This window comes from Echeneis naucrates, chromosome 3 (genome assembly GCF_900963305.1).
Source record: "Echeneis naucrates chromosome 3, fEcheNa1.1, whole genome shotgun sequence".
NCBI classification, from domain to species: Eukaryota; Metazoa; Chordata; class Actinopteri; order Carangiformes; family Echeneidae; genus Echeneis; species Echeneis naucrates.
The window spans coordinates 12,150,309-12,170,336 of NC_042513.1; the positions used below are offsets into that span (position 1 = coordinate 12,150,309).

The 20,028-nt window shown below is 38.7% G+C and overlaps 1 protein-coding gene across 1 annotated transcript in view; it reads right to left on the bottom strand.

The window, feature by feature from the left end:
- luzp2 (leucine zipper protein 2) overlaps nt 1-20,028 on the bottom strand; it is a 133,764-nt gene that overhangs the window by 32,727 nt on the left and 81,009 nt on the right. The window contains exon 5 of the mRNA XM_029498667.1: nt 17,629-17,691. Within this exon, the coding sequence (XP_029354527.1) occupies nt 17,629-17,691 (63 nt within the window). The remainder of the gene's footprint in view (nt 1-17,628; nt 17,692-20,028) is intronic.

Genomic DNA, 20,028 nt, shown 5'->3' on the forward strand with positions numbered 1-20,028 from the left:
AGTGTCATTATTCATAGGTCTTATATTTGGCAGTTCTTTTCCCCGGTTAATTTTGCCCCTGTTTACAGAGGCTGCTCGATCTTGGTCTTCATCATAAGTTTAATAATAGATGGACGTTGTAAAATGAAATCATTCTGGCTCTGTCCACTCGACAGGCCTTATCAAACGATAATGAAAAGATGCCATACATTATATGATGAATTACAATCTCTGACAGTCCAGACCATGAGATTTATCTACTTTCCCCAAAAAGATATGTTATGCAACTGGTGGAAGGATCTAATATAAGTTACTGGCATTAGCAAAGCAAATGTTCACTGTGAATGAGCTATTAAATATGACATCCCTCCGGACACCTTACAAGGCATTTGGCAGCTTGAGCTGAACTCATCTTGGCAGTTTTTTAAGGACTCTTAAGGTCAAAGGGGGGATTATGCATAAATGAAAAGATTGCTTTCATGGCACTGTTTCATTATTCCGATACATAATAATATGCACACAGTATGCAGGCCTAACCTGTGTTATCAAAAAATATGCAGTGCAGTGATTGTGATCCCTGCCATCATGTTAACATAGTTTTCATTACTGCTTCAGGCATACTTCATTATCTGATGGACACCGTGCCGTAACCACAAAAAATAGGAGTTTGCCTACTGAAACAAAGTATATGCAGTAAAATTTTAAATACCTATAATTTAGTTTTGCTGTAATCCTTGATGAGATACTGCATGAAAACATCAAGGGCTAAATGCAGAAGTGCATGACGTGAGCCAAATATCTGTCGGATTTCTTGTTTGCAGACATTACTTATTCCACCTGAAATCAGAGCCTTCAATTGCATTACATTCTTAAGTTGTTTTGATGCAAAGCACCTTATGTATCTAGTTTTTTTTTTCCCCTTCACTGACAAACTCTTATTAATGTTTGGCAGGTTTGTCACCCTCAGCCCCGCTTGAAACATACAGTATATACATACCAACCTGCTTCACCTATTGGGAAGAAAAATAAACACTTACACATAAAAACACACACATACATTATATCATGGAAGTTTTTACCTAAAAGCACTCTGAACCACAATTTAGTAAACACCCAAAGACCACTTATTTGTTTGAAGGATGTATGTAAATGTATATTGCGCACAAAAGGATTCAAGCAGTGTCTCAAAACCACAGAGTTCTGCATGACAGTTATACAGACCATTTTAACTACATCCCTACATGAGGTAATTACTTAGCAGTAATTACTGCTACGCAAGTAGTTCCTCATCTTCTGTTGGAAGAAGAGTAGCTGGATTCACGATTTTACATATTTGTGGTGTAGCATGTGTTAAATTCAAAATATTAAAATAATGAAGAGGTGAAGCTGGTGTAAAACAAGCTGGCTTTGCTTGTAACGGAGTAGCAGCGACAGCATGTGGAACTAAGACCTTCAGTGGTCGATAAGCAACAAGGGGAGATGATGATGACGTAATGGCTCGACTGCTGGAAGCCTCTGAGAATCACAAGCAACAGGTTCCAATCTATCCCCATGTTTCTGCAACAGCACAGCACTATAGAAGCCATTTTTTCTCATCCAATGTTAAAGTGAAGTTCTTTGACAAATCAGGAATGCCTAAAGCTTGTGCGGAAGCTAAAGCTTCTTTCCGCTTTTCAACTCAGAAGCATCAGGAGTCCAAGTCAAGAAATCACGTGCAGTCAGACCAGTCACATGCATCATATCAGAAAGAGGTCATGCCAACCACAACCACAGATCCATAGCCTATAATAACCTGTGCATCCTAACAAGCTCATCATGTGTTTCTTTGTGACTGGCTTAGGTAAAAACAATACAGCTGGAATTCGTTCCTTATCAATTTTGCTTTCGTTATGCGAAATAAAATAAATAATGCACTTGCTGTTTCACCACTGGAGTTTTTCGAGCCATGTTTTATGCCCTTGTGATGCCAAATACCTAAGCAATCCATTTGTATCAGAAATTCAATTTCCTTCAGATGTGGAGCAAATTAACAAATCATCCATATATTGAATTAAGGCGCTTCCTTTTGGAAAAGAATGTCCGGCCAAATTTTCTTGTAATGCAGCTGAATAAATTTTCACTGAGGAGACATATCCTTGTGGGCACCTTGTCCACTTGTTTTTCTTCCTCTTAAAAGCAAAAGTTAACCAGTTTTGAAGATTCTTTATCAGCTGGAACACTAAAAACAAATATTAGCCAAATCAATTACACTGTATTATTTTGCATCACCGAGAACAGAAGATAAAATTGTGACTGGATTAGGTTCTGCTGTTCTCGGATTTGCTACTATAAAATCCTGAATCATTAATGATGGACTTTTCTCGGACATTAGAACTGTTTCGTAAACCTTTAAAACACAGTGGAAAGGAAAGTGATAGAATAGTAGGATATAGTAGAATAGTGATGCTCTAATCAATGTCAGGACTGTACTGGTTCCCTTAACATTAAGTCAGCGTCATATTCTGTTAAATCTGTAGCCTTTGTAAGGATAACGTGGAATTCCAGGTTTCTTTTGCATTTTAATCAAATTAATAAGCAAAACAACAAAATCCTTTGTAATCGCTACTCCACTACCTCGTAACTGTTCTTGGTCTCCCAGGCTATTCCACTCTTTCCCAAAAGAGTCATAAATCACTTCTATATTTATCTGAGTGGAGTTTCTGTAGTGTTTTATTACTACAAGCTTCTACAAACTCACACAAAAAAGATTAAATAGAAGAAGGCTCAATCTCCCAAAAATAAAGAATCCCTAAAGAATGTTGGGGAATGGCATATCATCTCAGTGGAAAGGTCATTTTTTCAAGACCAAACCAGTCTCATTACAAACATTAGTTAGCCTCAAAGCGCATAATAAATCCCTACTTGGGCAGCCTATGTTTACCGGGCAGTCCGGGACGATGACGAATGAACGACTGATACTTGGAACATCAGTCATCACACTCATCTGGACATGGTACAGTCACCTTGCACTTCATAGGAGTTCCTGAAAGGCCATCTTACTTTTTTATTTTTTGGACAGTTGGAAAACGTCTGTGGCTGAGCTTATTCAGTGGCTCCAGTATCAACCAGCATCTCATAGGATATTGTATTGATTTTGATCTTAAACATCTGGAGTTCGGCTGCTCTCAGACTCCTTTCTGTTACCGTAACGGAGGCTCTTGTCATGACCTTTTCCAAGACCTCTGCCTCTGCCTCTGCCTCTGCCTCTGGCAATAGGATTGTAGTAAGCCAGCATCTGAAGTCTTCCCGCTGTCTGCTTGAATTTCTTCACCTGTTGTGTACAATGGTTTCAGTATATAAGCAACACTGAGCTTTCTGGAGAAGTCCTTACAACTTTTGCCTGGCTTTTGCGAACACGAGTTCACAGTTGCCATGTTGATAACAGATTTTTCCAATTCTTGACACAGGTCTCTTAGGTGAACCTGACAATGGAAAACATAAGCAGTTACCCAAGGTACAGCTGAACTCCAGTTTGCAGGTTTAACCTCTCCAGGCAAGCCCTCATTTTATCACACAAACATGCTCGAGCTCAGCCATTCTTGGTCTGCACTGGGCAACCAACTTTTTCCAAAGCATTTGCAAATAGTTTTCCACTATGCTTAGGCCCATTCAGCCGGCTCCATGGGACTAGGAGATTCTATGTGTTCATGTAATTGTTGTATAAGAGAGCTATTAAAAGAGCCATCTTGTGGCCACGTGAGATCAAAGTCAATTATTTGGTCACAAAATGGTGTTATGTAATAAGTTCATCCTGTATTGTCTTCAAATAGAGCTCTCCGTCAGGTCAATAATTCTTTCATTTGCTTCATCTATCCTCAAAGAAACTTTTATTTTTTTTTTTTTTCCTCAGCTCAGTTTCTATTATCTGGATTTGTTCACTGAGCAGTCACCTGTAGCAGTCACATTTGGCCTTTTAATTTTATCTACAAATTTCTTCCCCATTTTCTTCTAAGAGTTTTAAGTAAGGAATGCTGAAAACTGCCAATTTGAGGGAAGCCCAACTTTGTATGCCATTTTGGTAGAAACTGCACTGCTCTAGAAACCATGATTCTCATACATTATTTCAGCTGGGCCCTGCAAGTTTTTTTCTGGCGGCTGTTGACAGCACCTTTAGTGAACCTTTTCTTTCTTTTTTTTTGTTTTCTTTGACACAAAATACTAACAAACAGACAGGCAAACAGGGAGCTAGACAGACAAGCCAGTCCCAACAATAAATCAATAATCATGCATCTATAGAAGGCTTCTTCCCTCAAAGACAAATATAAGCTTACTTAGTTATCCTCTGCTTTCGAACTTCATCAGCATATATTTCTCACTTTCTTCTTTACGTAAAAAAATAAATAAATAAAAACCAAAATCTGGTCCTTTCTTTTTTAATTCTTTTTGGGTAAGCTATGTTCATACCAGGTCTTATGTATATCAGTCTCACAAAGACCAGCTATACATGAGCATAAAGACTCACAGTGTGAACGCAGCCCTGTTTTCTCTCTGGAAGTTTTGTCAGCTATTCCTGTGACCTCTTCTCTTCATTTCTCTACTGCTCTGGTGAAAAAGGAGTCCCTCTTCTGTTTCTAGGCCTTGGCCAGAGATCCCAGCGCTCTGCCTTTTTCTTGGAATTCCCTGTCCAAGCTTGGAAAACTTCCACCAAATCAGTGTGTGTTTGAACCTAAATGACCTTTAATTTTCCAGATTAAATACTAAACCCTTTAAGAATTTCACTCAGGATCACTCACTTGCTGTTGTCCAGGAGGAGCGTCACCACTTCTGACAAAAAGCTAAAATTCAGAAGCCCCGGGAGGCGATCATCCTGCCAGAAAACAGCCACAGGTGAACAGCAAGTCTCCATATCCCAAAAAAAACTTACACACATGAGGATTCAAGCAGTGTCTCAAAACCAGAGTGTTCTGCACAACAGTTATATCGAGCTCTGGAACGCCTTCTTGTTCCGGATCATTTTAACTACATCCCTACATGGGGGTCTTCATGTTGACTAGCAGGAGCTGTACCTACATATAGGTACAGAGTTGTTTGATGAAACACATATTTTTCCTTGTCACTTAATACTCCCTTGTCTGACTAAATTCATTACAGATGTAATGCTTTCCCAAGCTCCTTCGGGCATCTGTCCATTTAAAGGTTTTTATTCCATTTCCAGAAAAGGCGGGGGAGGGACTGTGTTTTGTTTCTATAGCAGCAGTATTTTGACACCTTTCTGAAAAGTTCAGAGTTTAAATTTGAGGCCTTCAGAGCAGCCATACAAAAAAAAAAAAGGCAAATCACGAGCTTTTTGGGGGAAATTTGGTGCAGCACTTTTCTCAAGATGGCAACGTGCACTTTTACTTGATGAGTTAAAAAAGACACTGACACTGATACCAGTTTAAGGATTACAACTGAATATCAGAATCCTAAAACCAGTTCTCAACCCTCCAGCAGTCATACAAACATTTTGATCCACACATACAGGAGCTGAAGATGTGTGTCCTCACCCTAATCCAGCCCTTTTGAATCCGCAAATGTACTAAGACAAGACCACACACACAAACAGCAATCAAGCTTGGGGAGCACAAGGAAATTTTACTTTTAACCTTGTAGGATCAAAATAATTGGTTTATCCTTCAACATTTGCATGAAAAGTTAAAGGCTATAGAATCAGTTCCCTACTTACTATCAAGCTGAAGTTCAAATAAACAGTCAGCCCTTTGCATGTATATTACTATTTCTAAATACTTTCCTTCTTCCATTTATTGTTAGACCACATTACATTACTACAATTTACTTTGATGGAAATATTGTTCACTTTCTCCTTCAGTCGCACCAAATGCATTAGCTTCTCTGCTCTTCTAATACCCAATGAGTCAGGGTACAAGATGCAAGACAAGCTTTGGGGTATTTGAAGGAAATAGCATAAGATGAACTCTTATTGATCCTCTGATGGAAATTGGGAAGGCCTGGCATTTCAAAGTAGCCTAAATTAGCCCATCTCTTCACTAACCCACCCACCTGAATACCAATCTTTTCAGGTGATTTCATTCATTGCCATTCATTGTATTTTCTCAAGCTCAATCAAAAATGGCAGAGCAAGCTGATAAATCAGATGGTGACAGTGAAGCCACTTAAACAGAGTGGGTTATCTGATGGATGAATTGAAGCACTACAGCTGTACAATGTGAGAAATGCCGAGACAAACTGATATTACCTCAAAATGAGTAACTGAACCTCGACAAGCACGGCGAGCCAAAAACATCGCTATCTACAGTGAGCTGAATTGGAGGATGGGATGAAAGGGTAAACATCCAACTTCATATATTGTTATGTCTCCTCTACTGCTTATAGTTTTCAGTCTGAGCTCGCTGATCTTAATCAGCCTGAGAACTAGTGAGATAGAGCAGTTAGTAGGACTGACAGCTGCCATCTTGAGCTGAGCTGTGTTGTGAATGCCCCGCAAGTTGTGAGTGTGGGGATCGTTCTCCCAGGAGATGACATGACATCAACATGACAAATACTTTAGATAAAAAAAGTTTATTAAATGTCGCTGGACGTAGAAGAGCAGTATCTGAGAGGATTCTAGCAACTATACTTTCTTACTAGTTAACAGCATTTTAGTGTAGTCACAAGGTTGTCATGGTGCATCATGTGTAATGTAAACTTACTGAATGCACTGAACAAGGCTTTTGGCTGCTTTTCAAACAGCTTTGCCAAAAAATGTAGCTGACATTTTCTGTAGCTATGCTCATTATGTAAATTATACTGCATCTCATTGAGAACTAAAATGTTTGTCTTTGAGTTACACAAAGATATTTGCAAACACAAAATAAACAATAGAAGCCAGCACCAAACAGATGCATCACTTAGAGAACAGTGTTATTTCTGTCATCTTTATATAAAAAGTACAATATTCATTTTTATTTATTTATTTACTATTTTTACCTCTGTTCAGTTTCTGCCGTCTCTGAAGGGAAAATGTAACACTTAGTGCTGAGGAGATAACTCCTCATCGTTACAAGTGACAGCTATCCCATTGTAATCTTTTTTGTTTGTTTGTTTGTTTATTGTAATGGCATCTCAAGTATTACAGGTACCGCGCTACTACCTGAATACTCATGTAGTAATGTCACTTCAAGCCTACTGTTGATGTGCTGGATTTACACACAGGATTAATAAATAGCTGTTCTTTTTCTCATATTAATGCTGAAAATACAAACGATTTCCACTGGCTAAATTTACGCTGACAAAGCAATCAAGCCTCTGAATCTGTAGCATTGTACCAAAAGTATTTTCTAAAATTGAAAGTTTTCAAACTTTGTTAAAGTATCAAAGTTAAATACTGTATATAGCTTTTGAAGAGATCTATCAAGTAATAATATGAGATGAGCACTGCCTTCTTGGTGCTCTTTTAGGGAATTTCAGAGGAATGTTTACTCTATAAATTACAGAAATTGAATATTTTCACAGGATTAGATCAATCTTATTAGATAAGAGAATAGCTAATATTGCATTACCCACATCGCCTCTGAAATATTATTCTGTCTTGATGGGTCTACAGACTGAGTACACTAAAACGTGCTGCAATAATCTATCAATACTATCAATCGAAATCATTGTGAAAAGTTGCATTTAACTAAAATTTCACTTTTACCTACGAAGTTCCTGTTTTTTTTTTTTAGGTTAGCTTATTATAAAAGTAATAAAACAAGGCTCAAATTTAAATTGTTACAAATACGCAGTAATGGAAAATTTAAAAATAACATGTGAAGCCTCAATAACACTCAGCAGGTCTGGGGTTCTTTCTCCTTTGGTAAACCAATCTGTAAGCTCTCAAAATGACAAAAAAAAAAACCAAAAACGGAAGCTGCTCTTTGTATTTTTATGTGGACTGTTATTAAAAGCTGCATTTTTCATGAAAAATCAAATACTTCAGCCCTGCAATCCTTGGGTTCACTTTCCTCTCAGAATAATAATAAATCCATCCTGCTAAAAATGTTTTTGCTGTGGGGTGCTGGTAGCCCCTGAACAGGTCCTCGTTGGTGACGCTAACCCTAACCCTATCAAATAAAACCTGAATTTTTTTTTTCTTACTATTTCACTGCTATACCGTTTTTCGCTTCTTTCCTTCTTTCTTTCTTTTTTTTTTTTTTATTTAACAATGACCGAATTCATATTGCTTATTAATTGCCACAGGTTTAGGCAGGACCCATACTGAGTAGCAATTCACAAGAATTTTCTCACAGTTCAGAGTTCAGTTAGTGTCCCTGCCAGGATATTAACCCAGTTCACCGGAGTGACAGAGGGTGTTAACAACACTCAGTAACAGGGGCAGGCTGGCTGAGGTGGCAGCAGGAACACTCTCGAAAGAGGTAGTGATAAGAACCAGGAGACACAAAGGCAGAGCTCACAGTCAGAAGGCAGGTCAGGTTACCAGGGCAGAGACGAGAAGACGTGGTCAGGGACAGAAGGCAGGTCAGGCACCAGGAGATCAGTCCGGAAATAAAAGAGTGCCGGAGAGTAGTGCGTGACGCAACGACAATCTGACAGTGTTCAAAGTTAAAATACTGGTTGGCTGATGAGTGGATAGGCGCTTCAGCTGGGGAGATCAAGTCTAGGAGATTGTGACTGATGAGGTGGTGATCAAGGAGGTGAGTGATTGTAGGCTGAGTATGACAGTAAATACTTAGTTTTTCTGATTTGAGTCCAATCCGATGTCTTGACAAAACCTCGTGGAGTCAAGTCACTGCGAAATTGAACATCCTGTCTTGCAACAGTGTTTGTTAAGATTACCTCTTACTTAAAAATGAAAATAAAACAAATAATGATAATTATTTTGAAAATCTCAAAGAAATATCTGCAGTCACAGCCCTCATCGTTCTTGAAGCACTTGGATGTATTTCTGCAAAAAATAGACTATCCACTTTACAGTGTCACAGCTGAATAGCACAGAAAACTGGTCACTGGTCTGGATGCTGAGGGCCAGAAATCAATATCCATGGCAGACGGTGAGGAATAAAGCAACGCTGCTAAGTGACAGCATGACACCAGGCCCCTGGATGCATGCAGCCTGCCTTTACCTATGTCAAACAAGTTTCTATGATTCAAGTTCAGCACCAGTGCCCATGAAGCCACACAGAGTGGAAATTTAGTGGTTAGAATCAGGAGCATTTTTAACTTTTTGCTATTTCATTTCAGCTACTGTAGTTTATATTTATGGAGTAGCTGTGTAAAACTGACTTTTATCAAGGAAATCTGTGCCTGTAGGCTCCAGAATTTATCAGGCTGTGAATGTCTCTGTTCACTGAAGAACTGGAGAACCCTGTCGTCTGTGCAGTACCAGAATAGATAAGAGGCTTGTTTCTATGATTTCTAATATTGTCAATCAATGGTTTATGAGTTAAAATTAATTGGATGATCCTGGGCTGTGGAGAAAAAAAAAAAAGGGGGGGGGGATCCTAAACGTGAGAAATATTACCTGGAAGCGAAAGAGGATTGGTGTTTTGGTTATTTCACAGACAGTAACTGCAACTTGTTATTTTGCATGTTACAGCACTTTGGTTGTGTCGGGGTGGGGGGCATATTTAATGCACCGCCCTCTTGCTCCCAGGGGGAACATGCTCTCCTGTCAGTATGAGACACTGAACCAACACTGCGTAGAGGTTTACCTGCCACTCCAGATTTCATTAAAAAACAAGCATAGGCAGAATTATTGTGAATACATGATTTGAAATTTACCTAAATTCTTCTCTTATTCTCACAGACCCTTCAGGAGTCACTCATGTTGATGTACTGAATCACTTTGTATGGGAGACCTTATGTTTAGTCTTTACTCACAGTTTTAATAAGGCCTAACTAGCTTTGTAATCCCCCAGCTAGAGGGTTATCAGTTCTCATTAAAAGAAAGACAACTAGAGAAGCCAATGTGGAATAATTCAAATTGCTCACCCTGACGTCATTCATTACATAAGCAGCCCTAGTGATAATGAGTCAACCAACAACAATGCCAGAACACATCTCCGCCAAAGCAGCTTCTGCTCTAAGTGATGGTAAACAGTTTGACCCAGCTCCCCAAGACACTCTGAGCGTGTGACAAAATCAAACAATCAATGACAAAACAAATCTCCTTCTTTTCATACAAAGACAAACTCAAATCAAAAATGACGTTTGCAAAACAATCTGACTAGACTTCAAAAGCTTGTGTACACTTGGGGTGGCACTCGTTGATACTTCATCAGCAAGGTGATGCCAAAGAAAAGAAAATACGAAGGTTTTGTTTTTCTACAGAGCTGAAGGAGATAAGTCTAGATAAGTTGTAAGTACTAGAGATGTGCTTCTTCTGGGACTGAAGCGGTGGTATAATAACTATACAAGTGGTCTGAGAACATACCCAAGGGGAAAACAAAGAAACAGGGCAGATACAGCAACAATAACACCAAAATGTGGAAAGCAATAGTAAGTGTTGGTACAGCAACAGAGCCACTGTGATACACTGTGAAAAAAAAAAAAAAAAAGCATGTAAAAATCATGCAACAACAGGGACAACCAAAGACATCCATAAACGTGAATGAAAATGGTGCCACACTGCATTTCAGATGGAAGGAGCCAACACCTCCAACTAGTCTGAGCAGCTGAGACAGACATCTGGATCTGTACTCAGAACTCAAGGTGAGTTAATACACAAATAAAATGCCATCAACAATCACAAGGTTAACGTAATAATATCTCATAATGTTACTCGGCTTCTGGCTTCATTGTTTCAAATATCATGGAAACCTTCTAATGAGTGTTACCACATCAGTCCATTGAAATCACTGTTGGAGCACTGAATGCAGCAGCTGCTTCTTTTCGACTGTTTGCTGCGGTGTCAGATTTATTTATGTGAATTATGAGGTTCCAATAGATGGAGCTGACACTACAACAACCGCATTTCTGGTATCACGACACCCTACCCGAGTGACATTTGTGACCCAGTGATTATTAAACCAAATAAGATCACTCTTCTATTCACCGCTCACTGCTTTTGCATCTTCCTGAACTCATTTCCTGCATGGCTCTTAGACAGCGCTATAGGAGTAAAGTGCTTCTCCATTTGGAATAAGTTTCCAGTTAATGTCAATGAAACAGACACTGACTCAGTACTTTATACCTAAGACCCATTTATCAAATACAACACGCATTAAAAAATGGTACCATTTTCCAACATCAATTTGTCTCCTCTTCTTCCCCTTTGCCAACAATAAGTGAGCAGCCTGATCAGTATGAGGAGCTCTTTAAAATGAAAGCTTCGTTTTTTTTGGTTGATATAAAGAAGCAAGAAAAAAAAGAAAAAAAGGTGAGATCACATTAGAGAATGTTACATTCGATTACACCTTATTTTGTTACGGACTCAATAAAAAGCCAAAGCAAAAAAAAATAAAAAATTATAATAATCCACAAGTAACCAAAAAATACAGACAGCAGCATACATACACAATAAGAAATAAAAAAATCCAGATAAAACAGGAAAACAACGTTATTGCACACTCCCCGCAGCCTGGTGGATACAAAAGAATGTTTAAAACGGTTTAGTCTGCGTTTTGGTGTCTAACGCCTTGTTCCAGAGAGTGAGAGTTCGAACTCTATGTGTAGGATGTGTGACAGGTCTGACAAAACCGCAGCAGCAGCAGCAGCAGTCTGGTGCTGCAACATAGGTTTTGACGGCACATGAGAGATTGCCAGACCGCGCTGCCATCCCGGACCTAATGATGCACTCCAATACTGCCTGAACATAATTTTCAGACTCACACCAAACACCCACAATCCCCATAAAAAAATACAATCTTTGTTGCAGGCGAGAGCACAAATAGTCGACATGATCGTTAAAAGTGAAGAGGTTATCAAGGTGGATACCCAGATGTCTGTGTGTGACCGATTTGATCTCCCCGTTGTGTTTGTTACTGATTGAGAAAGGAGGACAGATCCATAAACTGTTAACCCAACAGCTCTCCCTGAGACATGTTCAACTCAATGTGAAGCTGTCCAATGAAATAAAGCGTGCGTGTTTTCTGTGGCCAAATCAAAGATTCACTGATAAGCTTTCCAGGTTTCTCCCTGATCTCAGTGGAGGGAGAATCGATGCTTCGGGTTGAGGCCGCTGAGATCAGAGTTGTTTTGCTGCTGAAAATGGTGTGAAAAGCGCATGATGTCATAAAATGAAAGTGCATGCTATATCCGTGAAAACTGAGAGAAATACGAGAGGAATATGGCAAAGAAACATTCTCATGGGGCAGGTGAGTATTATACACTTCTGCCTTCAACTTTTCACTGCACAGTTACTGCTTGATTTTTGATTCATATTCACAAATGTCTTGACTTTAATCAGAGCTTCATTTGCTTAATCAAAACCTCATTCCTTTGACTTATCTTCAGGGTGCAGAAAACTCCAAATCATGAATTTGTAACTAAGTAGGTGTTGATTGTATGGGTGGTCTTGCCATCTCTAAGGAATGCCATCAATTGCTGCTGATTGCTCATTTCTTGTTGTTGCTGAGTTGAGCTTGGTAAAACTGCTTTGTTGTGTTTTTATTTTTTACGTCGTTTAGGGCTCATCCATCTCAAACTCATAATTTATTGGCTGTGAGATTCATGTGTTATTGTTATGCTCCTCCCCATGTTTGCAAGTTGCCATAACGACCTAAACAACACCGATTTGATGACCAGATTTTATTTTTGGTCCTTAAAGATATACAAGCCTGCTGTCTACAGAAAATCTATATTAAAATTGGTGTTGAATCGTATTAATTTTTTGTTGTTTTGTGCAACATCAGCTTGATCGTTAGCTCATATTGTTTGTTCCTCCTTAGTTCAGACAAATTTTTGTGAATCTGCACAATTCAACCGTCACAGCTTCGTGGATCGGTGTGATTTTTTAATGCATGCTTTCATTACACACAGAGTGGTGGTTTTCTTGTTTATAATTTAATGTTTCAGAAAAGCTTTTTTGGTTTGTTTGTGTTTTTTCCAGAAGTAAAATTTCCATTGTTTACCAGTGGATCCCAAGCTGACATTCAGTGTTCGTGCTTGAAGGTCAAGGGCAGACTGACAGCAAAGGAAGGATGCCAAAAAATATAAAATTCTGCCTCGCAAAATGTATTTTCTTTTACACTTTGCTCAACTTTTGACAATTATTATTTTCTTGTGCGTGCGTTATCAGATCAAGGGTGTAACTTCGAGTAGACCATTGGTGGGGTTGAGATTGCGAAGCACGTCTGAGGATACTGAGGCCCCTGTTAGATACGCTGCCCCTTTATACTATTTTGCGTTCATGTTTTTGTGGGTTTTTTTTTCTCTAAAAATTACTTAATCAAGGAGCCAAACACACACACACATCTTACTGTAGCTCCTCCCTTTTTTACATAATAAGGATTCTCTCTTTCTGGATGCCACTTCCGTCATTGCTCTTGCTTAACAACTCGAGCCTGTTGTTTCTGATATGTGCCTGTAAATCACTCTCCCTCAAAATACCCATAACAAGCCCTGAAAGCAAATCATTGATAATAACTACACAGTGAATTACAGCTGCAAAGCTTCCCCACTGACGCCACAACACAATTCACAGTGATATACAACATGAAGACACATTTTAGCACCTAACATTTGGTGTAAACAAAGGAAATGGATTGCGTTACAGATGTTCCTTTCATCTCCATAAGGTCACTGACAACACTTCCCGAAGTCACACACAATCACAAATCTGAATAATATTAGTGACATATCACATTGCAGCACCATATTCATGCAACTGCCAGTTTACTAGATAAAATTAGCTGAACAAAAATGATTGTTGTAGTAATTATAGAGACACAGAACTCACAATTGCTTTAACCACTAGAAAGAGATGTTCGATCATATGTAACGTTGGACTAAAGAAGTTCAGAGCACAAACTGCAAAATGATCATGTTTGACCTTTGTGTTTCTGGACACAGGAGTTTTCCTCGAAAGAGTGTAAAAGGTGCAGTGGACTGTTTCTCATGATTCCCTGCATGTAGCCATGACTTTAATGTCAGAGCAGCGCAGATGTCTGACTTGTATTAACCACAATGGCCTCTTCTGAGTGTGATTATAGAAGTCCTCAAACCAAAAGTGGCCCTCTCCAGCATATGGATCTGGACCTCAGAAAGACAGAACTCCAAATGTCAACAATGAATTACTCATTAAGTGGGGAATGTGTCAGAATGAACTGGAGCTTTTAATTTAGACTCCTGCTCCTTGCCTTGTCCTTCTGCCTGCAGAGTTTATCTAAGCACCCACCTCAGCCCTGCTTCGTTTACTATGTAAAAGCATTTGCATGGCAATCCTAGCAAAAACTGCTGCTCATTTTTCAAGTCTCTTAAATTCCAGTTCAGTTAACTCTAATCCAGGTCAAATTGTTGGCAACATTATTTGCCAACTCTTTGTTTTGGCAAGATTAGTGTGTACATTGATGATTGGCTTATGGTAATGAGGTTTAGCAGGAGGCCTGGAATCATAACATATGAGAATAGAAAACCGAACTGTGTGTAACAGACACAGACCATTTTAATGCCTCCTTGTAATCTTTGTTAATTGTTCTCTTTCCAAAGCAAGATGTTTGACAGAGCCAAAATGGTGGCTTCCTTTACGGGTCATTTACTCAGTTAAACCAAGCAGTGCCAACTTGTGCAACCTCCTGCTGTGGAAATCACTTGATTGATAGTAGAACTCTCTCCACATCCACCTCTGATTACCCTGCACAGATTTAATCATGCAACATATATATTGTATAACATGAACAGATTTTTCCTTAAGTGTTAACTGAGAAATGACGCCTCAGTGTGTTACCACAGAGCCTTATTGGTGTCACATTTAATCAGCTGGTAAAAGTGCCTTTTGACTTTTAACTGCAAGATTTGGTGGTGAACAAGCTGTCTTGAGAGCACAGGAGACACTATGACAAAGTTTAAATCCCCTGAAGAGCTGTGGAAACTTTTCCCAAGTTTGGAAAAACCACCGGCTATGTGAAAATGAACTGGTGCTGTTTGCAGCTCATTTGATTTAATTCAACTGTAATTTTCACATCAGTAATCAATCAGTAATATAGTCTGATCCTGATTCGTTCGTTTAAGTAAAATCTTTTCATGTCTCAGTTCCTGAGACAGAAATCATCATACATGCTTTCTATTCCTCATGCTTGTGTTCATATAATTATTAGTTAAATGGCATAAATCATTCATCTTCCACCACTTATCTGTTTCTGGGTTGCGGGGGGTGCAGCTCCCAGCTCACACTGCGTGAGGGCGGGGTCACCCTGGACAGGTCACCAGTCCATCACAGGGCCAACACACAGAGACCAACAACCACTCACACTCACACTCATACTCAGATCTACGGACATTTTAGAGTCAGCAGCTAACCCAAACATGATGTCTTTGGACAGAAACTGGAGTACTCGGAGGAAACCCACACAGAAAGGCCCTGGGCTGGGAACTACTATGCCGCCGCGTCTGTGTCATAAATCTGAGAACAATTGATATACTTATGTGCAGAACTCAAGAAAGGATCCCATCACTCACATCTTAATGTCCCTCCACTGGCTATGAGTATATTACTGAATTGATTTTAAGATTTTTTTAAAGCCCATCCCGGCTGAGCTGCAGACTCACTTGACCATTATCAACCTGCACATGGTCTGAGGTCTCCAGACAGGAAGTTGATGAATCCTACGCCAAGATTTAATACTTAATAATTTCTGAATAAATTGTCTGGTGAACTCTGACTTTGAAAATCATCATCCATTCAATTACTCCTCAAAAACCTGTTTATCTCAAAAGACTTTTGAATAGTGTCATTTGAATATTAAAATATGTCAGTTTTTTTTTAAATAAACATATAACATAGAAATTAATTCATAGAATTATTTTTGAAAACATTGTTGCCTGACTTTTAGCACTGAAAACTTTAGCACATACTGTCTGCATATGTTGGATATGCCTTTAGATATGTGCATACAAATCTGTATAAATCCAATGTTAACTGCATTCTGGTAGGCACTTCATTAAACACATTGAATTAATTACACCATGTCATTGTTTAGTTCATCATTTTAAGAACTTAATTGTGTTACCAAGGAAGAGTTTAGCCAAAATCAGTCTTAAATTAATTTGAACATCTGGCGAAAATCAGTTTCCTCCCTGTGAGCAATATGGTGTGGTAATTTTCAATATCTCTTCATCATCATTGTAATTGATCTTATGATGTAATTAAGGAGCTGGCCTGCAGTTTAGAGCACAAAAAAGTGCAGCCATTGTGATTACAATGTGCCATAACGGAGCATAATGAACCTGCCGCATGTCACCCCCTTCTAAATGGGAACTATAGTCAATACATTGGATGTGCATGTTTATATAAAGCAGAACAAGATTATATGGTATAAAAAACTGTTAAGGGAATCTGCAGTACTACTTTACAATAATGCTCTTATTAGTTTTCGTAATTGGCTTCTTATAAAAACTTTTTTAATCTTTCATAAAAGCAGTCTTAAAGTGGTAGAAAAAAATAGTAGCAGAGTAAAATGCTTAAAGAGAGTTTCAGCAAGTTTTTTGACATGTCAGTATGTTAGCTGTCAGATTCAGCTGAAATGTGCGTCTGCATATCTTGTGAGAATAGAGTCAGTCATTTGGAATGATACACAAACCTTTCTCCTGTCATTCAGAAACACGGGTGCTCCATGCTTACATGTTGTGTTAATTTAGTTATCTATGAAATTCTGTAATGTCGGGGGAAAAAAAAAGTGGCTGGCGCTGCATTATTTCAATTCATTTGCCAGAGTAGAAGCAGGAGTTTGATGTTTTTCACTTCCTTTTTTTTAATGACAGATAAAGCAAAGTTTACACTAGAAACATCCAACTTTAAATGACTATACATCTGAGGAGGCGGCAGATGTCGGTGTTACATTTAATAGCCCTTGTTGTTTTGATGTTTTCTGTTGGTGTATTTCATTTATTTATTTATTTATTTATTTCATTCCTATAGCAATCCAATTGGTGGATCATATAGTGTCACATATTGTCAGTGGTGCTACAACTGTATTTGCCAGCAGTATTTTTATTTTTTTTTTTTCCCTCCCAGCTGTCTGAGGCATCAGTGGTACACATCAGATTTTGGTGTCAGGCCCTCAGAATCAAAGAGAGAAAACCTTCTTTTTGGATGAACTATTTTGCATTGATGTTCAACGATCATGCAGAGAGAAATCCATTGCAGGAAAGACAGCAGGAGAGAGATCAGTTTCTCTGCCAACACAAGCCACAGCAGTCACGATCACAATCATGATCAAAGACTTGTTGCAGTGATTACAAACTGCTTTGTAAAATAGACATATTCATGCCGGCGTATGTCCATGTCTGAAAGCAACCCGCTCTCCTCTGAGTCTCCGGGGATTGTCAGAAGAAATTTGGCAAAAGAGGAACTCATTAAATGAAATGGAAGTAGACATGGCACGGAGAGCCTGATCACTGCATTAGAGTCTTTATGCTTCCATACATACATCAAGGAAGCATAAACATAGATTTAATGAGCTATAATACAACTTTTGTGTGATGTGATTCAAAGCAGCTATAAATCAGACTCACCTCCTGCTGTAGATCCTTGATGATTTTGGTTTTTTTCTCCATTTCCACTTTAAGAAATTTGATCTGAAGACAGAGAGGAGAAAAGAAAGATGACGACACTAAATGTCCATCCTTTCAGTTAACATCTTTCATAACGGTTATGAATGGGTATTACGAGCAGTTAAGCAGTGTATGTGACATTAAACGTATAGAATGAAGAAGATTATGATCATAACTATAAGGTAGTACCAGTGAGCCAGCAATATACATTAGTCTGTTTGACTTCCTCCGCCCAAAGCCCATTTGTTTCCAGGGAAGAGAAAATCTTTCATAATGGGTCACAAATATGTGAAATAACTGTCCTCAGTAAGTAACTGAAGCCAAATATATATATATATTTATAAATATCCATATGCAAAAAACATTCTGGTGCAGCATTAGTGCAATTGGCTGGTGAATGTAGCAAAACGTGTGTCTGCATTTGATTGATCGTCTTCAATTGAACCAGTAGGACCAGTGCTGTTGAATTTAAATTCAGGCAGTACATTAAAGCTCCTGCCATAAATAAACACCGCTCCTTGTTAACTGACAGCAGCACAGCGGCCCCGTGCAACAGTGAAATTTCTCACTTTCCAGCTCGCGACCCCTCAAGGCTTGAAGACATTCGTAGCTTATTGTGTAAAAACATTGTCACCTATTGCATTTCTCTGGTATCTTAGGAAGATAGCTTAGCAGGAAAAGAGTCCAGAAATGGATCATCTCATGTTTTTTTGATCACATATGCACATGTAATGCATTCATGCATTCACTCCTGCAGTGAGTGACTCCCTTTTTATTGCTGTGTGCCTGATTCAATAGCCCATATACTTATCATGTCAGAATGATACCTTTGATCATGAGCTCAACATGTCATGCTCGTGCAAGCCTGTATCTTGCGTTCAGCAGCCAGACAGTGGCTCAAATAACAACTTTGGATGGCAAACTGCTGCTAAGGGCTGAAGAAACTGTGTATGTGTGTGTATCTAAGCAAGAGAAAGCGATCAGCCAAGGTTTCCTTGTTTTTCTTGCTTTTCACTCAAAAAAAAAAAAAAAAAAAAAAAAAATCTCCCCTAAAAACAGAACAACAAAGGTTTTTTTCATTGCTGTTTGTCTTTGAGAAAGGTCATCAAGATGAATAGATTAACTGCTATGCACCCCAGGGAACAGTAAACTAAACCTCACCAGTTTACTCACATCAGGGCATGATAACATCAAGGTTCGTGTCTGAGCCTCTCAGTCACCACTACAGCCCGAGGGAATGGTAAAAAAAAAAAAAAAATCAAAATCAAAAACACATCTTGGTGCAGCTTCTCGGTTTTTAGTTAAAAGGAGCAAAATACAGAGGAAGCAGCATCAGCCTGTTTATATTAGCACTTCAGTATGCTCAATGAAACAATTTTTTTGTGTATATGGAGTTACTGTTAGTTCAAGGTCAATGAGTATTTTGAAGAAAAAAGAATGACAATGAGTGAGAAATAATAAACATGGTTTGTGTCTATAGTTTCATAAAATGTGAATGAATTACTCGATTTGCTTTTAATTGATTAATTGACGTGCATCAATATGAGAAAACACTTTTACTAGTTACTATAAAAGTAGCTCCTAAGATTGGTGTGCTAAAATGCTGATGTTTAACAGGTCCCCATGTTCAACATCTTACTGTAAGTGTGCTCATCTGCTGTCTTTTGTTGAGCAGCACACATGAGGACCACTACTGTAAGGGCCATGGGAATATTATTAGTTTGGCCATAAGTGAAAGTATTTCACATATTAAAAGTTGACCCCATTATGTGAAAGACTAACAGACAACATGTGGGCACCAGTAGAGGAACGCGTTCACTAGATCTCAGTGTGCAGCCTACAGTGTCAGCTGCTTTTTGATATTCATTGAAGTTAAAATAAAAATTTTGATTGCTAGTCAGCTAAAATTGTCCTGTCAAGAAATTGAATCTAGTTCAAAAGTATTAAAGCAGTCATTAGCTGCAGCATGTTGCATTTGCAGCAGCTCCGTAGTTACTTTTAAGACAATACGAAAACAAGAAACAACAATAGCAGCAAAAATGGACTCCCGTCTTCTGGTGAATGGAAATCACAGACACACTCTCAGACCAATACACTTTTCTTCAAGCAGATTTCTGCAGTGAGGTAGCGATTGGTTTAAATCTCATTCCCTGTACCTTTGGGGATATATTTTCTACTTTTTCATCTTCTCTTCCATGTGTGCTTTTGGTAATTTCTGAACATCAGTTGTGATAAATATTTTTATTTTTTCAACCTCTCTGTGTGATTCTTATAGAAGCCCCTTTCATCTACGGACGTGTCTGTGCGCCCAAGGACTCGAAGCCAGATACAGTATTTCACTGTTCTGTTGAATGATGTGAT